At 42.1% G+C, this 27,525-nt stretch overlaps 1 protein-coding gene across 5 annotated transcripts in view; it reads left to right on the forward strand.

Moving 5' to 3' along the window:
- The window catches only part of LOC117214447 (ETS-like protein pointed), a 143,702-nt gene that overhangs the window by 3,005 nt on the left and 113,172 nt on the right, over nucleotides 1-27,525 (forward strand). For 2 of the 5 annotated variants that reach the window (XM_033460563.1, XM_033460568.1), the window contains exons 2-3: nucleotides 3,016-3,125; nucleotides 12,788-12,995. In XM_033460563.1, the coding sequence (XP_033316454.1) occupies nucleotides 3,021-3,125; nucleotides 12,788-12,995 (313 nt within the window). In that variant the 5' untranslated portion in view covers nucleotides 3,016-3,020. Of the gene's footprint in view, nucleotides 1-3,015; nucleotides 3,212-11,127; nucleotides 11,200-12,787; nucleotides 12,996-27,525 lie in introns of those variants that run through there. The other 3 variants (XM_033460565.1, XM_033460564.1, XM_033460566.1) reach the window with 3 other exon arrangements.

Genomic DNA, 27,525 nt, shown 5'->3' on the forward strand with positions numbered 1-27,525 from the left:
CAAAACGGTAGCAAGTCATAAATTTCTTTTTATGAAAATAGTTCAACTTTTTGTAGTGTTTTTCAAAATAGTATTATTTTCCCTTTATTTGGAGTTCAAATTTATTGTATTGATTACATTCTTATATTATTGTTAACTAATTTAAAAAAAAAATGGGCATCCATTTCCAAGGATATCGTTAATATTGCATAATCACAAGATATAATAAAATTATCTTTCAATCGTGGAGTTCTTTTGGAAGGATAATAAATTTGTTTAAGATAAAGGTATATAACCCTTATAATCTTATGTAAAACTTTAATTAAGTTATAAATAGCTATGATAAATAGCTCAAATAACTTTTCAAACGAAGAACTGCGTCTGAAACTATGTTTAAAGATACATTAGTAAAAGTAGCCATTTGTCTTCTTTCCCTCTTGTCTTTCCTATTTCGGTTCCATTTCATGGTCAAGAAAATGCAAGAGTTCTCGAGGTAGTTCTAACTCAGTAACTTCGATGTTACGTGTGTGCATGAAACATTAGAGTGAGGCATTCCTTCTTCTTTCTTTTTTCTTTGTTCCAGTTAGTAGGTAGAAAATTCGATATGTTATATTACATAGGTATTGTGTGGTAGAGCTGTGTCTATTGGCGAATGCCTCCCTGTATGCGAATGAGGAATTCGTGGAGTAAATAAACCAACAGCGCTACGACTTTACCCGTCTGTATCGAACGATCTTTTCTTTCACTTTCATTCTTCGGAAATGCAGGTAACTGCTTCTGAGTGGAAACGGCATCCTTGTGTTTGCTCGGAAGTCGGCTGAACACTTTAAAGCTGGAAACCGATCGCGTTCCCTTTCAGAGTCCCACTGATAATCTTCAGGTATATCCATGAAATATAGGAAACATGTATGTGTATAATGTATATCTATAATGTACACATATAATGTATACATGTTTCAGTAATTACATTCTGTAACGTATTTGGAGTCTACGTTTTGGGCTCTTAGTTCTGTATTATTCCATTGTTTGATTTCAGCATATAACGCATAATATTTCGTACCAAACTTTATATATTGCAAAACACATAATTAAATTCTTAATAAAACCTGCATTGATTCTAATGTATTTAATTATTTTTTCTTTCATTCTTAATAGTAATCAGTCATCAAGCAGAGTCTTATCTATCGTTGAAAGATCGAGAGATAACCAGACATAATTTGCACTCAATATAACAAAGCAAATTTCCATTGGAATATTTTGCAGCAAATCCTGGAAGAATCTTTAGCCCTTCAGCCGAAGGATGATCATTGATCAATGTCAAAGTTGCTCTTTCGACATATGGTTTTCCTTGTCGCGCAATAAAGTGATTTGAAGTTGGCCAATCGATAATGGTAGGTGGTTATTCTGATATCAATTTATCTGGGAACACGTATGTATTTTTTATCAGTATGTAAGCTCATAATTAATTTGCTGAATTTGTTTTTTGGGGGGCTTGAATCTTTCCTTTGTTCTTCGCTAGTGGTCGTTTTTCAAAAGTCTCTGTTTAGATAAACGAATCCAAGAAATCGTATCTTCCGGCGAGTTAAATCGATAGGCGACTTGGAGATAAGAGTCGCTATCAGCTGGATCACCGAATGAATATTGTAAGCGTTATTAATGCCGTAGTTGAAAACAACATCGTGGGAGTGAGGATTTCGTTGATCGCCTCGGCGGAAATCCTTGAAATTATTTTAGGTCAAGCCTTCGCAACATTGTCGCAAACGTTATCTATAATTAAATTCCATCCAATTAACTTGTCGTAAGAACATTTATCGAAGAGTTAACAAAAAGTTTGTCAGCTGTAAGATAAATTCACACGATAGGCCCATGGTTGATCTTCCTTCAAAAACGTTTCTGTGCTTCTAATGAAAAGACGTATCTACTCTTTCTTTTTGAGAAGTTATTGGCACCTTGTATCGGGGAGAGAGTTAAAAAAGAAGGTTGAATTGCGAGGCGCTTTGTAGGCTGTGAAGCAGGAGTATTTCGGCCGTGTACAAAGAGCCGTGAGAGTCGATGGCGGTGCTCGAGCACTTTTCCACCTACCATCTGTCGTTTGGGCTTCCAGCCGGAGTAACCTGATCTTTGTAGAAACCAGAGTTCGAAAACCTCCTACGTTAGTGCCTGTAGTTCCTCGCATCCCCCTTGCCGCGTGAATCTTTTTAAAAATTGCACTTCTAACTTGCTTCTTGCTAAACCTTATATTCCGTTGTTGTCTGAATCACCTTATCCTATTCTGTATTCTAACTGCAGCTTTGACTCTTTTCTTTGGTATTCGAGTCTTTTAGAAATTATGGAAAATAATTTTCTAACAAAGACGAAAAGCTGGGAGAGCGAAGTCGAATCGTGGTATTCGTTTGGTCGCGAGCAACAGGCATGATGATTTCTCGCGTTTTAGAGCAACCAGCGTGGTAAAAGGAAGACTCGGGTGGAAGAGTAGGTACGTCATGTGGAAGAGAATTTACTGTGCAGGTTGCAAATAAAAAGGAACGGTGATTTAGCATCTCCAGGCCGCGTTCAAGAGGCGCGTGCGAGCGTTCGTTGCACGGGGAATGTCTGTTTTTAAGGCGAGTTGCGACCGCTATTAAGCGTCCAAAGCGCGACTTATGCTTTTCACGTGCAGCCACCGCCTAAATATCGAATTTACACGCGGTGATTCGAACAAAACGCCCTTTGCACGCCAAGCGATCGTTCCTTCGTGAAGGAACGAGCAAATTTATTCGTACGCTATACGTTGTGCAGAAACCAACTTATAGAATGGAATAACTATAAAAGCCTTTAACTCCTTGTTTTACGACATTTTTAATCTTCGATCTTATGAATTAAAAATGAAGTTGGAATGAAATTTTAATAAAATATATATATAATAAATATATAATATAATAAAATGAAAACTTTGTTAATACTTGTTCATCGCGAGTATAATTGGATACTGTATAAGGCAAGGAGTTAAAATACGTTGATTTTGATATTCTTTGCTAAAATACAATCTTTTTGCAGCCAATATGGATATGGAATCCCTGTACGACTACGGGGAGGAGGAACAGGACTTCTACGAGGAGAGTCCTGGTACCAGGAAAGGTTACCCGATCGATCACAGATCCATCAAGGTCAGTGATACTCTTTGATCGTTCACTCGAGCGGAGCAAAGACGGAAGGAAGACGATCGACGCTTTTAACCTCACACGATCCACAGGTGACGCTTAATTACACCCGGTCTAAATCTGAAACGGCGCGCAATTTCGAAATGTGAGAGGTTTGATCTCTGTTTTGATCTGGGATTCTGCAGCCGCGTGATCGCGTCGCGGCGTTATTTTCGGAACTTCCTTTTAATGTCGCCGCTCGCGCTGCCAGCCATTTCCATTGTGTAATTGTCATCGATGCGACACTTCGAACTTGCGATCGTTTTCCTTTCGTTTTATTCTCAGGATGAAAACTACGGTTTGCGCAAAAATAGAAAGGAATGTAAAAATTGTAAAAGATAATGGAATGCCAGAAGCTGCTTCGAATGTTTCTGTTATATCGAACCATCTACCTATAGTTGTTATTAGTCTCGTGGAAAAGAATGTAAATTGTTTATGCATAGTTAAGAAGAGCTAGCTATTCTCAGCGTGATATTCGAGGAATTGCTACGTTCGGTGGACAGATTGACGGATGGCTTTGAACTTTTTAGATTGTAACTAAATACGTTTACTTAAAGAACAGCCTAACCACGATCGACGATTTTTTTTGGCAAACTTCTCGAATATTTCATTCGAAAAGACAATCCTACTAAAACCACCAGGGAGCAGCGGAAATTTTCCAACATCGGACAAGTATGCTGCATCGTTTTGCAAATTATTAATTAACTGTGATGGCTCGTTAGGGGCATTATCGTACAGGAAACGCGATAGTTTCTATTAAATAGAAGATAGAGAAGGAGAGAGAAGAGGACCGTCCGAAATAGGCGAATCCTGCTCTATTTTCGCGGTGATAGTTGACGTTGGCAACTCCGTTGGCAGAGCTTGCGATTGTACGAGTGCCAGTAACAATTCGTTCCGTAGCTGCTCTCCGCCTTCGTTTCATGAATGAACGTAGAGCCAACGATCGTTTCTCATCCCCTCTCGCCCTTCCATTCCTCCCTGACCTCACGTGGTCACCGTCTAACACTTCTAACGCGTTCTCCTTTACTCTCGATCCTTCTTTCTCCGTTCTGCGTGCTTGCGTGCTTCTCTCTGTCCTGTTCTTCCTCCTCGTTTCACTCGGTTGCGCCCTGACCATCGGTCTCTCTTTGTCCTCGCCTGTTCGATCGCTCTCTTCTTTCTTTTGCCGTGTGCTCCCTCCTTGTTCTTCCTCCTACTATTTCCTCTTTGTTTTATATTCCTTCGGGCTCCTCTGTCGGGGCAGACACGAAATCTTGGATAGCGTGCGCGCTTATGTAAGGCGTGATGTTTAATTGATAGCTCGGTTGGAAGACTATGTAAATGACCATCGTGTAATGGGTTTATACAAGTTTCGAATTAAACGAATAGCTATGTATACGGTCGTGTAATGGATGTTCAGGCGATTTCACGTTGCATTTTAAGTTTCGTTAGGCAGTTAATCGAACCGCGTGTAAGTCTCGTTCTCTTCTCTCACCTCTTCCTTGGTCGTTGTCTCGGTCCGCTGGTGCTCGAAGAAGGCGTCTTCTCGCCGTTTCTTCGTCTGGTTTCGCCTTGTTTAGCGTCTGCTGGCCCCCATCTGTTCCGACTGCTCGGATCAGGTCGACTTTACTGCCAGTTTACGCACTTTTGCTTCGAGTTTGAGCAACCGACTTGTTCCTCGATACAAACCCAATATGGTGGATAACACGTAGATACGTTCGTCTTTTACGTTTCAAGATTGTGTAATATTTTAAAGTGGAAAGTCTATTTTCGCGACGTACGTATTACGACGATGTATTGTTCTACGACTAAGATCGATGGACTTTGACAAATTAATAAAGATCTACTCCATCTCCGCAGTGTCATTCGTCGAAAGAAATCATCCCGTAGGAATCGTAAACGGGTTAGCTCGAAGGGAGGAAGAAGCAAAAAGGTGGTAGCAGCAGGAAGGAGGAGTAGTAATCCTTCGAAAGCGAAAGGGACGTGGAAGAGACGGGAAAGTCGGTGAGTTAGTTAAGAGGAACGGGATGTAGGGACAGGCGGGAAGAAACGCGTGCACGGCTGCCGGTGCTCGGGGGAGGAGAAAGGAGAAATCTAAGTCGCCAGAAATAGCATCCCTTCTCGCATCATGTAGCCAGACCTTCTGCATGCGCCGTTCGTTCTAGTCGCATGCACCGTTGCCTCACCTACGTCACACGCTCTCTCGCGCCCGGTGCATCGTTGTCCTCTCTTCGCCTCTGCTCCACTCCCCTCCTCTCTCTGTCGACTTTGCTTCTTTTCATTAACGAGCCGAGGGTTGACGGAGGAGAGCAACGTCGTTATACAATCTAACGGACATCTCGTGGCGATGCATGCGTTAGGAGGGAACCCTCTGTCACACGTAGAAGCTTAATGCAACTCACCGTCCAAGATTGAAATTGAATTTTTAGAATGACTTTTAGAAGCGCGATGATTCAGTTTCGTTTCGTTCAGAGGTTTCTCGCAACAGTTCTTGCTTCTATGAAAGACTATTTTGGAGATGCGTGGGTCACGTTTTCTTGACAGAAGGTAGGTTCTTTTTCTAGAGGGAAACGTTGAAAGTTTGATAGGGGACACGTACTCTATTTTGAGCGTTGATTATATCTTTGGTTATTCGAATGACGAATAGTAGTGGAAGAGAGGAAGTAATATAGGGGAATTTGAACCAGATTGATGATAAGAGCCTGTCTAGAACAATTAGCCGTTTGCAATCGTGCCCATTCGCTCGCCATCGATTCAGGATTAAACGATTTGGGCGTGGTGCATCCGTTTCCTTTCCTAGCTTCCCGCTGCATACTGATTATACCTGTTTTCCCCTGACAATACTGGTCTTGATAGATCGGACGAGCCAACCATTGGTTTTCTCGATTTTTTTGAGAGGAAATATGTCAAAGGATATTTTCTTCTTGCTCCTGGTTATTACAGTTATTCGAAGAGAACGTTGAAGAAGCGCCTTTCTCGATTCATGATACCCTGGAACATCGCGTTGTCCACTTGACATTTACAGTCTACAATCATCCTGTTTCCTTTGCAAATATTTACGAATTGCATCACGTAATCTTTGCACTGTCAAATTTCACAGTTATCCAGTGTTTCGTTCCGAGGCCATCTGTCGATGAATATTTAATAAGAGGAAAGCAGGACAGCTGTTGTCAGCGCAGGAACTGGCCACTTGGCCGCTTCTCTGCCGGAAGTCCTCCGCGGAACTCGTCGAAAAACGATCCCCCGCTCGCATTCGGACGATCGACTCGAATCTCCCACGATTCTTTTTCTTTCAAATCACGCTACGTCGGTCCAAGATTCTAATATCATCTATAGTATTAAGAAAAGAAGATCTGTGGCGTTAAGGATAATACAGAAGCAACGTAATTAAGATTTAATATTTGAAACATACGTAAAGCGAATTATTATACCTTTATTGTTATACATAGTCTCTTTTTAAGTATTGAAATTTTAAGTTAAGTCGCTTGTATCGCTCTGAACTTTGAAACGATCATCCTCCTCGCTGGAGTCCCTTCATTTTTCTTATTTCACGTTTTCTAGTTTCTAATGAAACTAACGTTCAAGGAACTCGACGAAGCCAATATGAAAGAGTATTCATCTCGCTAGATAGATTTGCTTGCGATCGATCTCAGAGAGAGAGAGAGAGAGAGAGAGAGAGAGAGAGAGAGAGAGAGAAAGAGGTTCACGATTATTCACGAACTTCTAAATATACGAGGCTAACCTTTCGGCTTTTAACGAGGGGTAATAAAATCCATGCTCGGTGCATATTTACGTCGCTAGCTACGGCAACCAGGTCGATGTAGCGGAAAAGTTTTTAATCGTGCGTGTCTTCTGTCATTCATCCCTGATAAATAGAAGCTGCGTATAAATAGCGAATGGGACGATGAATGGCGGACGTTACGTGTTCATCGACGTTTTTCTCTCGTTCTCGGTTCATTGATGATACTTACTCGGGCCTATCGAGACCCTATTCCCTCGTAATACTACTCGATCGATTCGTTTCCCCGATTACATCTATAAGACACTATAAAACAGAATAGTAATACCCCTTTTTTTAACCTGATTTAGTTACGCTTTGAAATTCGTGTCCATTAGCGAATATCCTGTTTATATAATTACGTTTCGCAATTGTTCATTGACGATATCGACGAAAAGATAGGCTGGAATTAGCGAGTTTAACGTTTGACCGGTTTATCGACTATCTTGGATCGAAAATGGTAATGTTGAACGCTTCCTCGCGAGGCCTTATCTTATCGTAGTCCACGTGCGTGCAATCAGGCGACATTCGGTCTCAGAAAACATTGATATTACGTTCATTGACGGTATGTCTGACCATTGAAATGCGCTCAATTTCGTAACTACTGTATTCTACCAGCGCTTGACTATCTTCGTATTGGCTTTGGATCAATTGGAAGTTCGTCGAAAGACTTTGCAAGCGAAAGAATCATTCTCGCGACTTGATCAGAGATTCTTTTAAAATATTTAAGACATATTTCCATTCAGTGTCTCGACCTTCTCGATTACTTCGCAGCTGCTGTTGCATTTATCTGCTAATTATATTACTTTGTCTTTAATCTATAATCACGCTGTCAATTAATGGAATTGCTCGCGTTAAACATGAACAGCCGAACGTCTCGTCCGTTCATTTTTCATTTGACACACGTCTCCAGTTGTCGATATCGTTCGTTAAGGAACCGACGAATGTTTCACGATGCATCGCCGTGAACCGACTGAAATCTCGACGTTGAACGGATTCTCTGCGTTCGAAATACATACTAGTTTCTATTTCGTGCGATCGAGATAATCGAATCAAGATGCGACTTGCAGGTTTCATTGAATTGGACGTTGAATGTTTAAAGATGCAATGGTTTTTAGACGAGTCTCCAAGTGGCCGAGCCACGATTCGATCTTGGAAAAATATTTTCGACCGTTTTTGCTCCTGCTGCTGCGTGGCTCGAATAGATTTACATGTCTGAAAGGACCATTACTGGGAACGCGGTTCGACGTCTATTTTTGCTCGCACGTTGGTTGAAACAATCTTGCCTATTGCTCGGTGAACTCGTTCGATATTTCTCTTGGGTCGTCTGTCTTTTTTCCTTGGCTTCTTGGCTCGCTCTGAAGCCAATTGGTTAGAACGATCTTTCTAGTATTCTTCGAAGTCACGATAGAACTCTACTTATTGGGATGAAATTTTAGTTACTGGCCAATTAACTGAACTGCCGTCCGAATCCAATTAAGCGAATGAAACGTGGAATTAAATATTCAATAATTTCATTAGCGCTAAAAATCAGCCACAAATTGTTGCTTCGATTTCTATCGTTATTGGATATAAATGGAATCTCATTTCTATTAGCGTTTCGATATCGATATCTTTGATTCGAATCGGGAGAAAGAAATATTGCCGATCTTTGCTCGGAGAACGAAGTTCGGTTGCAACATTTGTTCTACGAATGCAACCTCAGCTGTAGCCCGATTCCCAAACTAATGGCAAAGATTCAAGAAACATAACTCTCCGACTAAATTTCCATGCCGAAACGTTTCAGAATAATATGTTACCACACGATGAAGGAGCGCGAAGAGAAAAGAAAGAAACGTAGAAGCAAATGGGGGGTAAAAATAGCTGGCGATCGTGGTAGACGTGAAACGTGCTAATAGCTCCTTTTCGTTTCTTCCTTTCAAGGGCGTATTCGACGATCTTCTCTCTCTTGGCTTTCGCCGTTGGTCCTCTCGGTCAGTCAGAGAACACAGTCTCTTAGCCGGCTCCCTCTTCGTCTGTTCGCTTCTCTTTCGACGATTCCTCTCTGTCCCCCTTCTTCGTAGACTCTGTTACTCACTCATTCAGAGAACGGTTCGAGTCCGTTCAGATGGAGTATAATGCCGAGTTTCTTGTACGAACCAGGTCGTCGTGCTGCCCAAAGGTGCGGACTTTGTGCACGAAGATGGAAGCTTAACGCTTTTACACGAGGATATTCCCTTTCCTACCGCTCCGATCGTGCTCTACGATCCGACTGGTTCAGAGAATCGTGCTATAAAATAAATATAAACTGTGCTATAAAATGATAACCGTACACACCGAGGCAACGCGTATTCTTCCAATAAAACGATAAAGTTATCTGTTAGGGTTTTGGGGAATTCGTGGAAGTTAATGTTTTGTAGGGAGGGGACATTATCTAAAATGGAAATGAGTGTTCGTTTTCTTTCTTCTTAGAAAAGAAATAGATGGCTCGCCCGAATGTTTCAACGGTGATGAATACTCGTTGCGTTAATTGTAAAGAATAAAGGAGTGGGAGCTGTATACCGTGACGTTTTGGCTCGGGGATAGACGACGCCGATTTCCGAGAAATAATTGCGAATTGTATCGTTCGCAATTCGTACGACGATTAATTTATCTAGGCGCGAGTACAATGCGCACTCATCGATCGCGGTAAGTGAATTCGCGTAGACGATGTTCCGTTCTTATCCACGTTTTCTTCTCGTCCAACCTCGTTGAACATAAATGTACGAGGAAAAGATACGGAAAACCTTGGACTTATCGTTTCTAGACTGCTGCTTGTGCAAATTATAAACGATGTTCATCTTTCGTTGTAAACATTTAAATTAAGATCTATCGTAGCTGTTACATTGCAAATATTTTGTATAGGTACTTTGTCGTATTACGCGCATTGTGTAATGTCTCGTAAACGTATAAACATCCGTAGTTTAATCATTACTGTTTCACTTTAATCTGTTAATCCGTGGCATTAATCTCTTCGTTTATTGTTCGTCAAACTTTCGTTTCTTTCGAAAACAAATGCACATCATATGTGCATTGGAAAGAATTAAAATCAAACTGTCTGAGATTAATTTGATCTTTTTAACTCTAAATTTCGTGATTGCAGAAATTCTGACGAAAGGATGACACGGTTAATAGGATAAAAAATACATAAGAGGAAAAAATGATGAAGATGTAAATCAAAATGATAGCTTTATCGAGACTCGTATGTTCTATTGCTTACACGATACTAAAATAATCTCGATGGCTGGTCTCACGGATCGGGCTTGGCAGTTTGGTTCGGAAGCAAGTGGCCTGAACGTACGGTCACGTAGGTCTAACGTAGTGGAACGAATCGACACGGCTCGGTATCGTTCGAATGCCGATGATGAAAGAGGAAGAGATAGGTAAACAGATAGATGAACTGGCGGAGAAAGACGGCAAGCAACGCGTGACAAGAATTACCAGCAGACCGCTTCTCTGCATACACGTGTTGCGTTAGTATGTGTACAGGCAATACGTGGGGGAAAATAATTATCGTGTAAGACAGAGGGGCCGTTGTTCGATTCACGATTTAATCGGCTCTCCCATTAACGCGAGATCACTTTTCTTACTTCGCGCTTTCATCCATGGAAAATCTCGTTCTATTAGACATAGAACTTGTAATACTCCTATGCAATCTTCCATATTCTAAACTTTCCATTGAGCGTTGGTATCGTGGGCGCTAGCGAGCGGTATCTCTAGAAAACAGAATACTTAGAACGATAGCAACGCGATGTAGGGAGATAGAAGCGAAAAGCAGTCTGAATACTCGATGTTCGCTGGTGTTCAGTTATCAATAATGTAGATACATGCAAATATTATATACTCATGGCATCTATATCTTCTCGCAAATGTAAATACTGATTATCCTAGGAAATGTAACTCGATGCTCGATTCTCTGATTATCATCTAAACACCTTAAGCTCCAACATGAAAACCCTCGTGGCGCCAGGATGGCGGTTATTTACCGAGTTAAGTCTCGTTCCCTATATTTTCCGTGGTAAATTCGAGATTTATGTACTGTAGTTTATCGAATTGATGCGTGCACCATGCACTTGGTTGGAGTGCCATCACCGGTATGGTCCTGCGTCTATGACCGACGAGCGTCTGGTGATGGAGGAAGGGTGGCTGATGGACTGGCTCTCCGGCGACAGTGGAGGAGGGAAAAGAGGAAAGAATTAGAGGGGAAAGATGCGGAGAGTGCAACGAGGTGGGCGAGACCTGGTGATAGAGTGCATCGTGAGAGAGGTAAAGGGAAACAGAGGAGAGAAGAAGAGCGTAAAAGGAGAGAGCAGATAGGGAGAGGGGACGAGAAGCGTAGGTACGGCGAGGTTAGAATGTTGCATCGCGTCGCAGCGCTGTCGTTGCATTGCGTACCGTTGCGTCACTCTCTTGTGCAGCGTTTCATTCAACTTGGAGTCCCTCGCACGAAGGTCAAGCGGTCGTAGCTATCGCCAAGCGCGCCGACTCTGTTGCATCTTCTCTCTCTTTCTCTCTCTCTTTCCTTCTTTCTTTCCCTTTTTCCACCCACCGCTATCGCTGTAATATTAATTTGTCGGTCATCCTCGGTCAGCTTGAATTTTTTACATTTTCGTAACATTCTTCTCGACGTAGCGTATATAGCACGATGTATTTTAAACGAGTAATAACTCTATGAAATCTCCCATGAAATTCGTCCTCGTCGGTACATTCATCTTTCTTCCACCTAAAGTTTAATTTCGTCTCGATCAAACCGTTGCGGTTTCTCTTCCCTTCTCTTTCCCTTCGGTCTCTTTTCAACATATCTCTGTCCCTCGTGTTTCTCCATCTTCATCGATCATTCGGTCATCCGTCTCCTTTCTTCTCCATCTTTTTCTGCCTTGCGATCTACCTCCCGTACCGTTTCTCTCGTTGCCCGTTTCTTATTCAGCGATTTTATTTCTTTCTCCCGCGTCGAGCTCTCCTTTATCCGCCCCCTCCACCTCCTGTCGTTCTCTGCCCATTCTCCTCCCTACCGTTGCTCTTTTTCCGCTCTTCTCCCCTTCCGGCACGTCAACTCCAGCAGGTTCACCGTCCATTCATGCCTCCACCGAGACGCCGTCTCCTCGCGACTCTTTCATCCTACCTTCCTACGATCCCGACCTTCTTTCTCTCTCCTTCACCCACCATCCCTCGACGATCATTGATTCTTATCGCTCTCTTCATCGAGTTTCTTCTCTTCTCTGTCTGCTGTTTTACTTCTCGTTCTTTAATGTTTCACAGATCCTTGTTTTGGCTTGGTTCTTTCATACTAGAATCTCCTCGGGCTTGTTTCGATAACTGTACCAAGAAGATACGAATCTGTACGTCATACCATAATAGTATCATAGTACGGAGATAGTGAGAGTTACGTGGATTTGTCGCTTACGGAACATACAGTAGGCAATGATCTTTAAGTAAGATTCGTCCATTAGCTACGCGTGAGATAATAGTTAGAATGAATGTCATGTTCCGACAACTGTCGCTTTAACCAATGCATCATCTGAAATGTACACGCTATATACACATCTGATTACATTAACATATACGTATACACTGTAATTATAGCTAAACACTGACCGTCTTTAATTTAAATAAGCCAACAGCAATGTCTAGTCCGTCGTAATTGTGAAACTAGACTACTCGTAACATTGTCTAACATCGCTCTCTTATGTTAAGAATAATGGTAATGTGAACGTTACTAATTTATTCTTTTTGCTTTTTTTTTAACGAATCTGATTCTCGTTCACGATCGATATTAACAAACATGGAGCAACAATGTATCATTCTGTCAATAGATCGAATTAAAAAGAAAGTCTCTGCTTTCTTCTCCTTTCAGCGCGATGCCAGAGGCGTGGGCAGCTATCTGGGAGGCGGCAGCATTAGCGACGGTGGCGGCATGTTGACGGTTATGGCAAAGTTGATGAAACAAGAGCTGGCCTCTGACGCCGAGGAAGAGGGCCTGGTGCCTGCCCTCTCCGGCAGGTTCACCTCGATGCGGAAAGTGCCCTCTCTCTCCGACCTGTCCGATCCGGAGAGCTCCTTAGGTGAGTTTTTCTTTTCCATTCGACTTTTCCCTGTGTTTGAAACGCTTACGGTACCTGGAGATCACCTGGCCCGTTGGACGATCGTAGGTTCGTCGAGCATCAATGAGAGTTCTTGCTTGTTAAACCTCGTCGATGCTCCGGGTTAACTGTCCTTGCGGATCGATTCAGATCTGTATTTGGGAAATTAACGTGATAGAAGAGCTTTAGTTACTTTTGACAAAAATACTTTCAATTTCAATAACAGATAGCGTAACGAAAAGGTTTGTAATTAGTCATTTTTAATCGACGATCTTCTGGATCTGACCTAATGGAACATGTTCTTCGATGATAACCATAGAATGTTGGTGCATAGATCGGTAACTTGAAAAATATTTCTTGGTATTTAGTAGAAGCTTCTTTATACTCTACGTGGGTAGATAAAGTCTATGTTATTTCTCTTTGCGAGGGGATACACGATAGAGGGACCCTTTTTAAACTACGTAACAAGTATCGCGGAGATTTTTCCTGCTAATGATAGCGGATCTATAAGAAGCACAGGCCGCGAGTTAATCAAGGGTGTTAATCGCATATTTCCATCGCCTTTGTGTTCGATTCGCGCTTTATTTGTCTCCAATATCGTATTGATTCATTAACGGGCCCGTGATTTCCAGTTCCGTTTCTCGCTTTAACCCTTTCGCTGCGCTTTATTCAACGTGTTACAAATATTAGTTCTACTTTTATATAATTTCACCGAATAAAATATGGAATTGAAATAAACTTTAGAGATTTACGAAAGCTGATCGGAAAGTGGCGAATTGAGATGGTTTAAGAACCACGTTGATCATCTCGATAAATCGAAAAGCAGAGAAAGAGCGACAAATACCATTTTTCTTTTGCTTTTTTTTAATTTATCACAGAATTTACTGTTATTATTCTCTCTTCGCGTAAACAAACTTACGAAAGTAAATGCTTCGTATTCGCACGATCAAACGTTAATCGTCAATTTATGCTGAAATTCACGATGAAATTGAAAAATTGACAAAAATCTAGAGTCGATCAATTCGACCTCTGAGAAGCAGAAATATTATCAGCGAAAGGGTTGACGAACGTATAATTTTTTCTTCGTAGAAGAGCTCACTCCTAGGTCGAACGATTATTCACGTTTTATATACACGAAGCGATCGAACGATCGCGATATATACTATGTAACTATGCAATTTGTCCCGGGGTATCGGGTGTTGGCGTGAGAAAATGACACGCTCACGCGTGTGTTTACCCGGCCGGTCTAGTAATCGTCCAGGCAAATGTTTCAATTAGCCATGTACGCGGCCATTGTAGTTTTAACGCGCCACAAGATACCTATTGTGAGCGGTGGAGGAGAGAAGAGAGGGAGGGAACGTTTCGAGGCTCCCTTGTGTGACGTTAATTCACCGCGCGTTTCAGTAGCCTGTGGGGGAACGTTGAATTTCCCGCAGTCTCGCAGGCATATTCATCGGGCATCTTTATAGTTAATGCACGCGGTTATATGTGCCACGAACGCGTAACAGGTTTCCGGACAGGGGAATAACGTAATTGTAATCATAATCGCCAATTTTCCCCTTTCCCTTTTGCGTGGGATTAGCTGTACTTTATTTTGAGAAAGTTTGTTTGCTTTTTTTCACGTCTTCATTCGCTAGGTTGCAAACTAATTTTTTTTCTATTAGATCGCACGTAGAATAACACTGAAACTCAAAGGAAAAATAGTATAAACTGAATGAATCTGTAATTTGAGGAAACTATAGATAGTATAAGTTGATTTTTAATAGAAGAGCGTGTGGTCTAGAACGTTAGAACACTCACATACGCTTGGAGATCGAAAACAATATATTCTACATAAATACGAATTTTCTGTTTCTCTCGTTTTTGATATGATGATATGATTCTAAATGCTTTACTTTTCCGCTAAGCCTTCCAATTGATTATGGAACACGTTGCAAACGCTATATCGATGAAATTCAACAAAAGTCTTGAATTGAGTCGTTTTGAACGCGAATACAATGTTATTGATAGTATTTTCCAAAGATTGCAGAGCACACGTATAAAGTTTCTTTTATTCATTTGGATATTCTATTTTCTCAAGTATCAGGCAGTCGATCGGAATCGCGCGGAGTCAGCGGAAAATCCTTGCTCGGTTCGCTCGTGTTTTACGGGAGGATGTAAAAATGGCTTGGAATTTTGTTTACCACCTCGAGGGCCGAAGATGGAAGGGTTTATGTGGGTAGTCGAAAGAATTCTGGAATCAGCTATTCCAGACCTGTGTCTCTGTTGAAACACGATCGATCCAACGGCGTGGTTGTAGTGTCCTGTTAACTGTTGGATTGTGACACTAAAAGGTGCACTTACATCGAGTGATGCTTGCATAATATGAGCGGTAGCTGCATAAGCACTTACTCGTGTATAACTTGTCCGATTAGATCGCGCAGACCGGCTCGCACGACGTTGCGTGTTGCGCTATTTTAAAATTTAAAACGGTGCGGCGAGGAAAAAAAAATGAGAGGGTGACCGATCTTAGGGAGAAAGAGAGGAGAGTATCTTTCGTGGCACTTTTTTTCCACGAAAAAAAGAGATGAAATATTCTGCGAAGAAAAGGGAAAGAAATGAAAAAGAAAACGGATAACGTTGGTCGAAGCGTGTGCTCGTACGAAAATTCTTGGAAGAGGCTTTTGAGTATTAAACTGCGTATCTGTATTCGAAAGGTACAGGACAATTGATCAAGAGCGCATATAATAGTCTAAAAATATCGCCAGTCGATTTGCATACAATTTGCTCGACGCACGCGGCGCGAGTCTCGTGACGAACAAAAACGAATTCCACGAACGACAGGTTGGTTAGTCTCTATATGGTGACCCATAGAGGCGAGAAATACGGAGTACATATATCGAAATATCGTTCGTTCGAAGGGTTGATTGACGAGTAAATCGCAGAAAGTGTAGTGCCTTAACAGATGCGATATGTTCGCTCGGAGGACACACTGTCGGAATAGTTGAATATTAAACGGCGATTCTGTCCATCTGTTATCTGTCCAGTTGTTATCAACCGTTTCGATCGGTGTCTAGAGGTGAGCAAAGGCCACCGTGGAGTATTCTCTTGCGAAATTCCGTCCCGTTACGAGCCCTCGTTCCCAATATTTCTATTATACAATCTGTACTGTTTTAATGCAACGTCTGCGACCAAAGGAAGAAGCTCGACTCGTCCTTGACAATGAATACTTCGACGATGCAATTGCGTCAATGCTGTCGGCAAAGTGGTTAATATGCGCTATGTACACATTCCCTTTCCTTTAAGGAACCGACCAAAATATCGATCAACCTTGTCAGCTGAGGAAAGAAACATTCAACGATTCATCGATCGAACTTCTCATACTCCACAGCCACAGAATCTCTAAGAAATTCATTTCATTATGGCAAATATGTACATCGTTCGTACAAATATATTGTTCATAAATAGCTTCAAATCGAAAACGAATAAAACCAAATTTAATTCTGTCGTGTTTATCCACGTTCAGTGGTAATTGTAATTTCAATCGGGATTTTTTAAAAAACAGTCGAGTAGGTGAAGATAAACGAGGCACGTGGAAATCACGAAAAATTGATGGAACGTCGTCGGAGGAAATCGGTTGGCACGGAGCATGGAATAATTCTTGTTACTCGCGGCTCGGCGAGCACGATCAAAATGTAGCGAGAATTTACGAATTGGATAATCAGCAGCATCCTCATTAAGGCCCCCCCACTGAACGCCCCCGCCTTCCATTCTCCTTTACTGGCGTGTGTACGTGCGCGTGTACGCACGCACTCTGGCCCGCTGCTGGATCGTCGTCCACCCACTTATCTACTCCTCTACGTTCGCGCTCGTTACGCACACGATCACAATTTTTCACTGATTCCACGGTTTTCCAGTTCTCGCGTGATCATCATGAATCATCACTTGGAAATGTTTTAACACGGTGATTCCATTCCACCGCGCTTTGCTTTCCGCCAATGCGATTTTCTTCGATGAAAAACCAGAGGATCGGGGAAACATCGGCGAAAGAGATTCGCTTGTTTCAATAGAACTGAGTTCGATCGAGATAGAATCGAATTCGTCGAAACTCGGAGAAAGCGAAAGTGGATTTTTCACTAAAAAATGAAAGAAATGCTGGATTTTTAAAGAAAGAATCGATTTTTCTATTGGGAAGAATATATTTTTGACGAGAAGAACTAAAAGACCTAGGCAGAGATTTGTCTCGTCTATCAAATGTTATAGCAAGTACTAGGATCGGTAAAACAGAAACGTTTCACCAAACGTGAATGTAACGAACGCATCGCGGTTGTAGTAATTAACGGTTTCGTTACGAGTCATTCAACCTTCGTCAGCGTTGACGTTACTTTAGTTACACGTCGACGTAGCGTTTTTCCCATGGAAACCGTCGAAACGCTGATACGCTGGTCTGTCAAGGCTGGTGGAAAATTTAGAATTCCAAATCGAATTGCAGCTCGCGAAGGCCAGCCTCACTCACGTAACTAGTTACTGATTAACGCTAGTTTTTATCTGTTTCTTAATATTTGCAGGAACTCGATGAAAACCACCGTGTTAGAAACGTGCCTCGAATTAGTTCTATATAAATAGATTTGTGTAATTTGTAAGCTTAAGATACAAAGTCTACGTACCTACTACTTAAATTTAGAAAAAGACCTGTTAATCGAACTTGCACACATATATTTAAAGGAAATAACGCGATCTAGTGGTATGGATAAAATTAAAGATTCTCTAATTTCTGACGTAATTTCATTTCGACACTTTCCTCGAGTAAATATCTACATTTTTCCCATTCCTCTCGGAAATACGTTAATATACTAAGCAAATTGGTTTCGTGTTAATACGCAAACGTAAACGTAGATTCTCTAACAGAGAATGCGACTTCAGTTGGACGTACGTAACTAAACTTTCATGGCTGACTCTGTATATATCGGGTTTCTTCCAAAAAGAGACAAACGTATAGTCTTTAGTCCCCGAAGATTAAATAAAAGATCGGTTCCTTCCTGCGATGGGGAAAGGAATTATTTTATTCGAGCGTAGTTGGAACGAGGAGACGTTTACATTTTCCTGACGGCCGCAGGAGGCCATTGAATAATGCAAGTTTTCTCGGACTTAGTCGTAACAACCGCTCTGTTCGCCATTGTTACCGGATCTCCTTTCTCACCCCGTTGCCACCTGATAGGACATCTGATGACAGTTGCCGGCCGGAATGTTTTATGCAAATAGCCATTGTCCACGGCGACATTGACGCGTACAAACGCGTGGAAATTTTGTTTCTTTCCGTGTTTCCTTCCCGTTCAGTCTTGCCAGACTGGAAAACCGACACTACGGTAATAAGAAAATTGCGTACACGAGCACGACGGCCACCTCTCGTTCCTCTAATTATCGCAATCGCGACGCACAGCGGCTTTCGAGTTAATTAATCGTCCGGTTCAGCTCTACTCTTGAGAGCAAAACCTGACCCGCAGCGGTAATTGCTCCGGCTAATCGCGCTAATCTGGATTTCGTGTTTGGTGATAGAAAAGATAAAGAGATAAAGATTTGCGACTAAGGCAGGTGTTCTTGAGAATGTTTTTGTGGTTTCGTTAAGATAATCCGAACAGCGAAATATATCTAGAACGAGATTGTAATCATTGTCGGGTGAAGTTAGATTCGAGGTACAGTTGCTAAGGTAGATGGAAATTGCGTGGAGATTAACCCTGCTATGCTATTTCGAGTATTTCGATGGACGATCTTCGTTAACTGCGATCGACGGAAAAATACAATTCCTACAAAGGGTACTTCTCAATCCTCATAAACTTGTACCACTCTCGTCCTAAGCTCGTTTCGGATAAAGGTAACACACCGTTTATGCTGCCCTTGAAAGCTCGTCGGTTCTCTCGAGATGGGCTGTAAAGATCTGTCACGTGTCAAAGGAAAAGCAAGCGAAGGTTTTCTCTTGCATCGGCGGCACCACGTGCGATGCAGAACTCGTTCGAGTCGTATCCTTGGTCAAAAGCAACCGGATGTTCTATATACGAATCTGCAACAAAGTATTCGTGGTATTGATCTAGGGATCTTCGTGAGTGGAACTCGATGGATTGCGTGAAAAGATGCGAGCAAACTCTGCGAAAATACGTTGGCAGCAGAAAGACTTGGCACAGGTCTGTCCTTCGGTACCGTAACACATGATCGTGGAGGAAAGTGAGCGTGGTTGGCTCTCTTTCTTCGTTGTAGAAGGCCCTTCGTAGCACACAGGGCACGTAAGACGTCGAGCCATGCTCATCCGGTGCTCGCTACCTGGCTGCGGAATAAATTGGATATATATATATGTGCGTGTGTGTGTATTTATATATGTGTGTATATATTTATATATACATATATATATACATATATATGTATATATATATATACGCAGCCATCACTCACTACCCAGAATCGCTTCTTGGAATGACAAATTGGATACCGCGATCGACAACTCCCCCGCTTTTGAAAATCTTGGACAACTTTTTGTAATGTAGATTGACCCTTTCTCGAATCAATGGTGAAATCTTTCATTGTTTCCTGTGGACGATTCGAGGTGCGATTATTCGATGGTGCAATTGGTCGATCAAGAATTTAGTGCTATCGAGTCTGGTAAATAATTTGTTACGTTTCTTCATGCGGTTTCAATTTGCTTCACGTGTTAGATAAATTGGGATGAAAAATAACGATCGGTGATTGAAAAGTTGAAATGGTAAATAATGTAACAAATCCAAATATAAATGGGAAATCTATACATAATTGATTTAGGGTCAACAGCTACAATTTTAGCTCTTCCGTGACGTTAACCTTAATAGCTAAAATAAATTATTCTACCATTTACAAGCGTATCTAAAATAGAATTTACGCTTTTTACCACTAAAGCGATAAATTATTCTACCATTTAGAGTCAAATCTAGAATAGAATTTGCGTTATATTCCATCGGAAGGTATCAGTTATGTATTTATTCGATTATTTATAGTCGTACTCGGAATAAAATTCGCACTCTTTTCCACTAAGAAAGACGAGCGTTTCACTATTTTCTCCATTTCCTACCTCTGTCACCAAGACGTCCAGGCAGAAAGCGCCTCTTTGTCACAAAATTTGGCAATTCAGGGACAAGTATCTTTCCGTTAGAAACATCGCTATTCCGTACGCGGTACATAGGCAAAAAGATAAAACAATCTCGGCTACAAATCTAATCTAGCAGTCCTATCTGTACCTACAGCAGGAGGTTCATCGTTAACTCGTAGAATATCTCTTCTACGAAACTTGTAAGTCTCTAGGCACCTTCGTGAAACATTGCAAAACGGACAATGTAGGCGTCGACTTAACAGTCCATAGGTATTTCTTGGGCTGTTTCGATTAAAATTTCACTATAAACTGCGTCAGGTGACAGGCTGCGCGATGGCGCGTGTCCCTGTCGCAGAAGAACGCCATTTAGCATTTAAGGGGAGGGGTAAAAAATATTCGTCTGCCTTGTACGACGAGTGATTGATAAGATTCATCGGTGTACAAGCACACAAGCAGACAGGAGAGAGTCTAGTCACGTAGGCCAGGGTACAGTAGCGTTATTTAAAAGTGGCGGGACAGAAAGATACGAGCGCGCGAGCTGAAGTTTTTACCAGGCATCCTCGAACGCGACGACTTTCGAATCAGATCCTTTACATTTTCTTTTATACGGTAGACACATGCTTTTTTCTCTACGAGCGCGATATCGGTGGTGTATATCGACGAGAGACAATGTCGTTGGATTTCTTGGGAGAGGAAAAGACGAGTCTCGTGAAATAGAAGGAAGGAACAAGTCACTTTCCGAATAGTTTAAAGATTTAATATTATTTTCCAATAGCGGTGCAGGATTTACTAGGTTGTTTGAGAAGTGTTGAAGCTAGTAGCGTTTTTGACAATCGCCGTTAAGTCTCTGGATTCTTAATTGTATCGTTCTTGTCTGTCATTGGCATTTTGCTGCTGGATCTGTTCTAGGATTGTTCAGTAACAGATATGCTCAAGTATAAATATATGTTTTTGAACTTGTTATTGAACTTGTTGATTCATTATTTGAAAAAAGTATATCGAAAGGTCAATTATGTGGCTGCTCAATAGATCGGAAAATTCCATTGCAGAAAAAGGCGGTATGTACCGGCCCTCATCTTTCTTCACGTCGCTCAGCTTCCTTCGTTTTATTCTTTCCCATTTTCTATATTCGTTTGTGAATGCACGTACTTTCCACAGTACACGATGCTTTTTCCACGCGTACACGTGGGAAAGGATATCTTGGTTTTCGAAATGCAATTCGCGGAATCGTCGTCGTCTGCATAGTGTATCTTGCAGTCTTGGAAGACTTTGTTTGCCACAGGGGGAAGTGGTTGGTCTTTGCGAATTGTTTTCTTGTCGATTCTTGACGCTGACGCGAAACAGACGACGAAGTTTTCGAGCAATCGAGAAACCGAGAAATTCACTGTATCCGTGTATCGTTGTTCGTGTTTCCCATTTTGGCGGGGGATCGTCGCAAAGTCAAAGGCTTCCCCACGAGGCTGTCGGTAAAAATTAGAGATCGGATCGTTGGAGTATTCGACACGGAGAGAACAGGAGGGAAAACGTTGAAAGGAAAAAGAAAAAAAAGAAAAAATGCGGTCGAAGCCTGACGAGTGCATGAGAATGTGCGTGATCGTGGGGAAGAGCGATTGGACGAGGGTGCACGCTCGAAAGGATCATGAAAGGGAAACGTGAACTTATGGGACCACGCTGACCGGTCCCACGCTTCAGTGTCGCTCGCCTTTTTTGTATATTATCCACCGCTTGCATTCTACTTGCGTCTACCTGTTACTCCTTCGTACGAGCTTGTTCGATCAATCGATTATTTTTAACCCTTTCCATTATAATTAAATCCTCTACCTTCATGCAACTCTTGTCAGATTCTTTTTTTATGCCGTTGTTAACGATAAAACGATTATAATGGTACGTAAAATGTAATTACATCGGTAGCATGATAAAACAGGAGAAAGGGTATTGTAAATGGAGCCGACCCTTTTGGCGGAACGGGTAGCAGCCAATTTCGACATCATAGAAGCATCAAAGCGATGATGTAGCTACGTGGTCAGGCAATTGAAGCACGAATTAAAATCCTGTAGGCTATCCTTCGAAATTTTTAACTAATTAGCTCGTGCCCTTAATTCGTACGTTCTATGGTGATGTAACAAAAAATGACTAAAGACAAGTTAATCTCATTCATATCAATATGATACAATCCGTTGTTAACAGAAATGAAACCACACGGAAAACAATAGGAGACCCCTGAACAAAGAAGTTATTATACCTAAAGATTGACGTTTCAAGTGAATAGGTTACAATGTCCCTTTTCCCTGTCCTATCTGTTCTTCCTTTTCGTACATCTCAAGCTATAGCTACGGGTTACAAGTGCTATCTCTCGACGGTCGTTTCTGAAAAGAAACGTTCGTTTGTCATCGAAGGGAATCGATTGTTGGCGTGGGCCGTTCTCCCGAGGTTCTGCAGAGAGTACAGCGAAGAAGCATTGCGCGAAATGCGTAACCGCAGCTGTGCGTGCGGTCGAGTCTCCCCTTTCTCTCCTCTCCTCTTCAACTTCTCGTCCCTGTCTCTCGTTCGGCCCGGTTTGCTTACCTACCGGAGACCAGACGCAGATACAGTTCTCACGTCCTCGATCCCGGGAGACGACGATTTACAGTTTCAAACAAACTCTTCTCTCCCTCCCTCCCTCTCTCTCTTTCTTTTTCTCTTTTTCTCCTCGTCGTTCTTTCCCTCATCTGGGCCTCTCGTTTGCCCGTGGACAGATGCTGCGCTCGTGAAGAGGGAATTTCAAGATTTCCAAATTGCCCTGCGCTCGCTTGAAACGCTCCTCGAGGACTCTGAAGAACGGACCTTCTTCAGAAGCTTGTGCATAGAGACGAGTTGTCGTTCAGTCTTATGTATATATATTTTTCTTGTTGAATGACAAGAATAGTAGGAGTAGAATGGTAGGTTATTAGTATGGGTTAGGCCAAGGAAATTTGTCGAGGCGGTCCTGTGTCCGTTCATTGATACTTGTTTGTTTGATAATGATGGACGTTCATTGTTAACAGATTCATCGATAAGTTGGTTAGTTGAAATTGTACGTTTCTCTTGTTGTTAGAGAGGTAGAACAAGGGGAATTGGAATGATATAGATTTTATCATTCTTCCGTCGGTCGTATTTAATAAACTCAGTTTCAATTCGTGAATTCGTTATTCAGTTTGTATGTATGCTTTTCTCGTCGAAGGAAACGAATAATAGATAAAAAGTAACGAAAGCGATAGATCTTCGTCTTGTATTACGTTAATAGAATTGGCAAGGACCTTTCAGTACCTCTTTCATTAACACCTCTGTTCTCGATAGCCGAACGCTGATTATTTTTGGTAAATTCATTGAGAAATTTACCTTGCCTCGGTTAAACGTCGTGAATCGATCTCTGGAATCGGTTATCGGTGACTGACAGCTTGTTGTTTCAATGATTTATACCGCTGCTCATTCTCCGAACTGAGAATGCGATGCATCGATGGTCTATTTTTAGACGAGGGATATATATTCTTCAAGTGTCGTTCTGTTTTTCTGCCGCGAATTTCTCCCTCCGATTCGTTCTTCGTCGTTTAAATCCACTTCCATTTTTGTCCCTGATATTTTTTGTCCCAGCGTGGATCGTTTATAAAGGATCGTTAATAATTTATAAAAACGAAGAAGACTACTATTCTTTCAGATTACGTAATCGCGAACGTGTTACCATCGATTCGCAGAATAATCAATTTCGTTCCTGATAAATCGTAAATACCTTTGATAAAAGTACACGCGGCGCGTTAGCGAGTGAGTTAACGATTCGTTCGATTATACCGGTTCGATCGGTGTTTCTGTTCGCCTTAAATAGACGTTGCCGGGGGCATTGGTCGGAGGCGTTCGATAGAAACGAACCTTTCTCTCACTGCCCGACACCTTATTGAGCGGGATTTAAAGATAGTTTAGCCTCGTGAAAAATGCATACGCTTGTCGCTCCCCCGATCCGTGTGAATGATTTTGCACCGTGTCGTCGAGGTCACCGATCGAAACCGGAAAGTGGCTACCTCTATCGGTGCTTTTTAACCTGATCCGTGTAGAGGGACTTCGAGGTCTTCCACATAGGCGGCGTCGTTGTCGTTCACGTAACCCGCTATGGGTAAAACAGGAATCTTCCTGTGCCCGGAATCCGGGGAATCCTCGAGGTTGCGTTACTTTGGCGAGCTACTAGCGAGTTGTTAGCATTTACATACACGTAATTCAACAGAGCTCTATAAAGTTGCATTACAGTAGCACTGTTTCTAGCGATACTGACAATATGTAAATCACTCTTTCATTCCTTCTAACTCGTATAAAATGTAAAAGGGGAAGATAGTTGCCGTGTTCTTCTCGTAACGAAATTTTCTATTTCAACAAATTTCTATGATGGAGAGCGTCGAATTGAGTCAAAAAGTTTTACGAAAGGATTACAACTCTATAAACTATATCCAACAAGATTTTCAAACTAACTTCGGATATTCGTTTACAATCTCCGAAAACTAGCACCTTATTCTCAATACGTGGACCAAATTGTTTCCAATCTAATTCGGATACAAGTTATACTAAACTTTCCTAAAGGCCTAAAGTCTTTCGAGATGACCGTAATCCGAAACACGTAAGAGTTACGAACCGAGAGAGAAAGAGGCAGGCCTTGGTGGCTTGGTAGAGGGGAGATGCGGTCGATAAGGAGCAGATAGGAAGGTATACACGAAGGGAATAAAGGAGGAAGGAGAGAAACAGGTAGCAACAGGTTGTGACGTCACGAGGCGCCACGCGACTCAGCTTCATTCACGAGGAGGCAACCGGAGAGCCAGGCCGCGGAGGGTGGACCAGGAACTAATAAACGAAGCGGCTTCTCGTTCTCGTGTTTTCTCACGTGATTCGACAAGCCAGTTTATCTCCGTGGACGGCCACGAAACCCGGTCCGGCAATTAGTAGCCCGTAACGGTTTAATTCGCCCCGGTATCGAGCCTTGATTTCTGATTTTCAGATTGATACGCGCTAAGTTAATGCGTTTCTCTGGCTGGTATTATGTTACGGATGTCGTTAAAAACGTTTCGCACAACCCGATTCGAATTAACGTTTCGTTCTGCTCGAATTAAAATTTCCAATCCGACCGACTTGCCATTTTTATTCTTGAATTAAAATTATGCCGCAGACAGCGAAAAATAGATTATGAATTTTCATACAAGTTTACATTTTTACGAGTGTCAAATAAATAGAAAATAATTAAAGATCTATTTCCCCCTTTCCGAGTTGAAAATATTTTTCGATATTACGTATAATCCGTGGACTATTGCGTATTGAAATTTCTCATAAGTGCATAAAAATCGATATGTAATCGGATATAAAGGAACTTAGCTTGTACTCGTATTATGTTTGCTCACGGAGGGTTAATTAACAGGAAATTGTATGGTCTACAGTGGGAGTAGACTATTTTCCTTGAATTTGTTATTGGGACTGTAAAAGTGTCCACTGTAAAAAGCATGCAATTTCTTGGAAATTTCAATACGGCGCCGCTGTCAGGCCCAATCGCTCGGAATTACTTTACCCCTACCGCGTGGTCGCCTCTTTTTACAATTGCAAAGCGCAATTACCGCGAAACCTGCTCCGTTTCTTGCGCAACGTCCAACCGTCCCGACGCATCGCCGTTTAATATAAATTGCGTCAGCGGTTGTAGTGGTCAACACAGTAAAGGGAACACCTAAATTAAAGCATCAAGTAAATGCATCGATCGATGCATTCGCATCCAGGATCGCATGCATCGTTCTATTTTTTCCATACGATCTCAACGATAGAGCTATTGTACTCTTCTTTCCTTCTAAGTATTCTGCCGATTTGCTTGCGATATAAACATGAACCTTTTCCAGTTTAAACAGCATCCTGTGTTCTATTACATAGTGAAAGCTACTTTCGAAGTTCGTTCGTAATTTCTGCGGATTTTCATAGATATTTAAATCTCCGTCAATGAATCGTCTCGCCGGAAGTGACTCGAAAAAAGTCGCCGCTGAAATCATCGCCGTATTCGTGTCTGACATAACCTATTGCCCAATATTTCAACGCTTACGATCCTTTCTTTTTCTTGTAAAAAAGGTACCGTTACGATTGTTAGTCTTCTGTACGACATCCTTGCTTTCGGGTGTTCCAAACATTCTCGTTTACACGGTCAAACGCTTTATATTTGCTTTAGTAATCACCTGAGCGTGCGTTAGCTGTTGCAACATTGTATTAGACGACACGATATCGAAGTATGAACACTATCTTCTTTTATCGAATCGGAACAGTAATCCCTGTCACGTCTGTGACTCGTCGCCATAAGGATTATTTATTTTTATTATTATATTGCATCGTTATCAAGCACCTTGCTTGTAATCGTGTTATCGTTTCCTATTTCTTCTATTACGCTCAGAAGCGGTAATCAACCGTAATTCTTTCGCTCGCGAGCAAAGAAACATCTGTTTATAAATAATTTGAGCTATTTCGAACGATTGTCAGTTCCTATTCGTTCTATTACAATTTCAAATGGTGATCATCCATAATTCACTTGCCAATGGGACGGCAGAAATATCCATTTGTAGAAGATTAAGAAATTTGCTCGAATTTCCTCGAACGAACGACGTGTCGTATCCTTTCTCGAGGATATGACCCCGAGTTCCTTACCCCCGGCCGTAGATCCACGAAGATGTTACCCCTACCACGTTGTGTCCAGGTCTCGGTTTTGCCTCCTGTAGAAAGAGAACCACGGAGAGGACAGCCGAGATACCGTGGACGATGTTGCCTGTCGACGAGGGACGAAGTGGGGGCAGGGGTAAGGAAGGAGAGTAGCCTCCCCACCACGTGGCGAGTAGCCACGCGAGTTCATTCATGAGATCGTGGGAACGTGGCTCACGGTGGGTCCGTTTTACCCCATCCTCCGGCTCCTTCGGCTTCTCCTTCCCTTTCCCTTGTCGGTGATCTATCTGTATGTGTTTGTATGTCTGTGTGTGTGTATGCGTGTCCGCGTTTCTGCTTTCTCTTGGTCCGCCGTAATATCTGCATCTCCCTTCTTTTTCATTTCCCCTCTCCTTTCTCCTTCCACCATTCTCTCTATTTTTCTCTCCTTTCTGCTGGTTTTCAGTTCAGTCTTTCTCCCCCCTCCCCCCTCTCTCTCTCTCTCTCTCTCTGTCTGTCTGTCTCTCGGCTATCCTTTGATACGTTGGTCGTCGTGACCGGTGTAGCCTCGTTTTTGTCTTTGCTCCTTCTGGACCGAACTTCTCCGGTTCTTTTGCCGAGTTTCGCCGCGATCTTTCGCCTTCAGGCCCTCTAACCCTTCCTGCCTCTTTTCAAGTCGTTTCTATGTGCGCACGACTTTTTGTTTTCGTTAATTGCGATGCAGGCTGAAAGGTGGTCAGAAGCTCATTTGTCGGACGTGTGTATATG

Source organism: Bombus bifarius, unplaced genomic scaffold (genome assembly GCF_011952205.1).
Source record: "Bombus bifarius isolate JDL3187 unplaced genomic scaffold, Bbif_JDL3187 scf7180000009200, whole genome shotgun sequence".
Classification (NCBI taxonomy): Eukaryota; Metazoa; Arthropoda; class Insecta; order Hymenoptera; family Apidae; genus Bombus; species Bombus bifarius.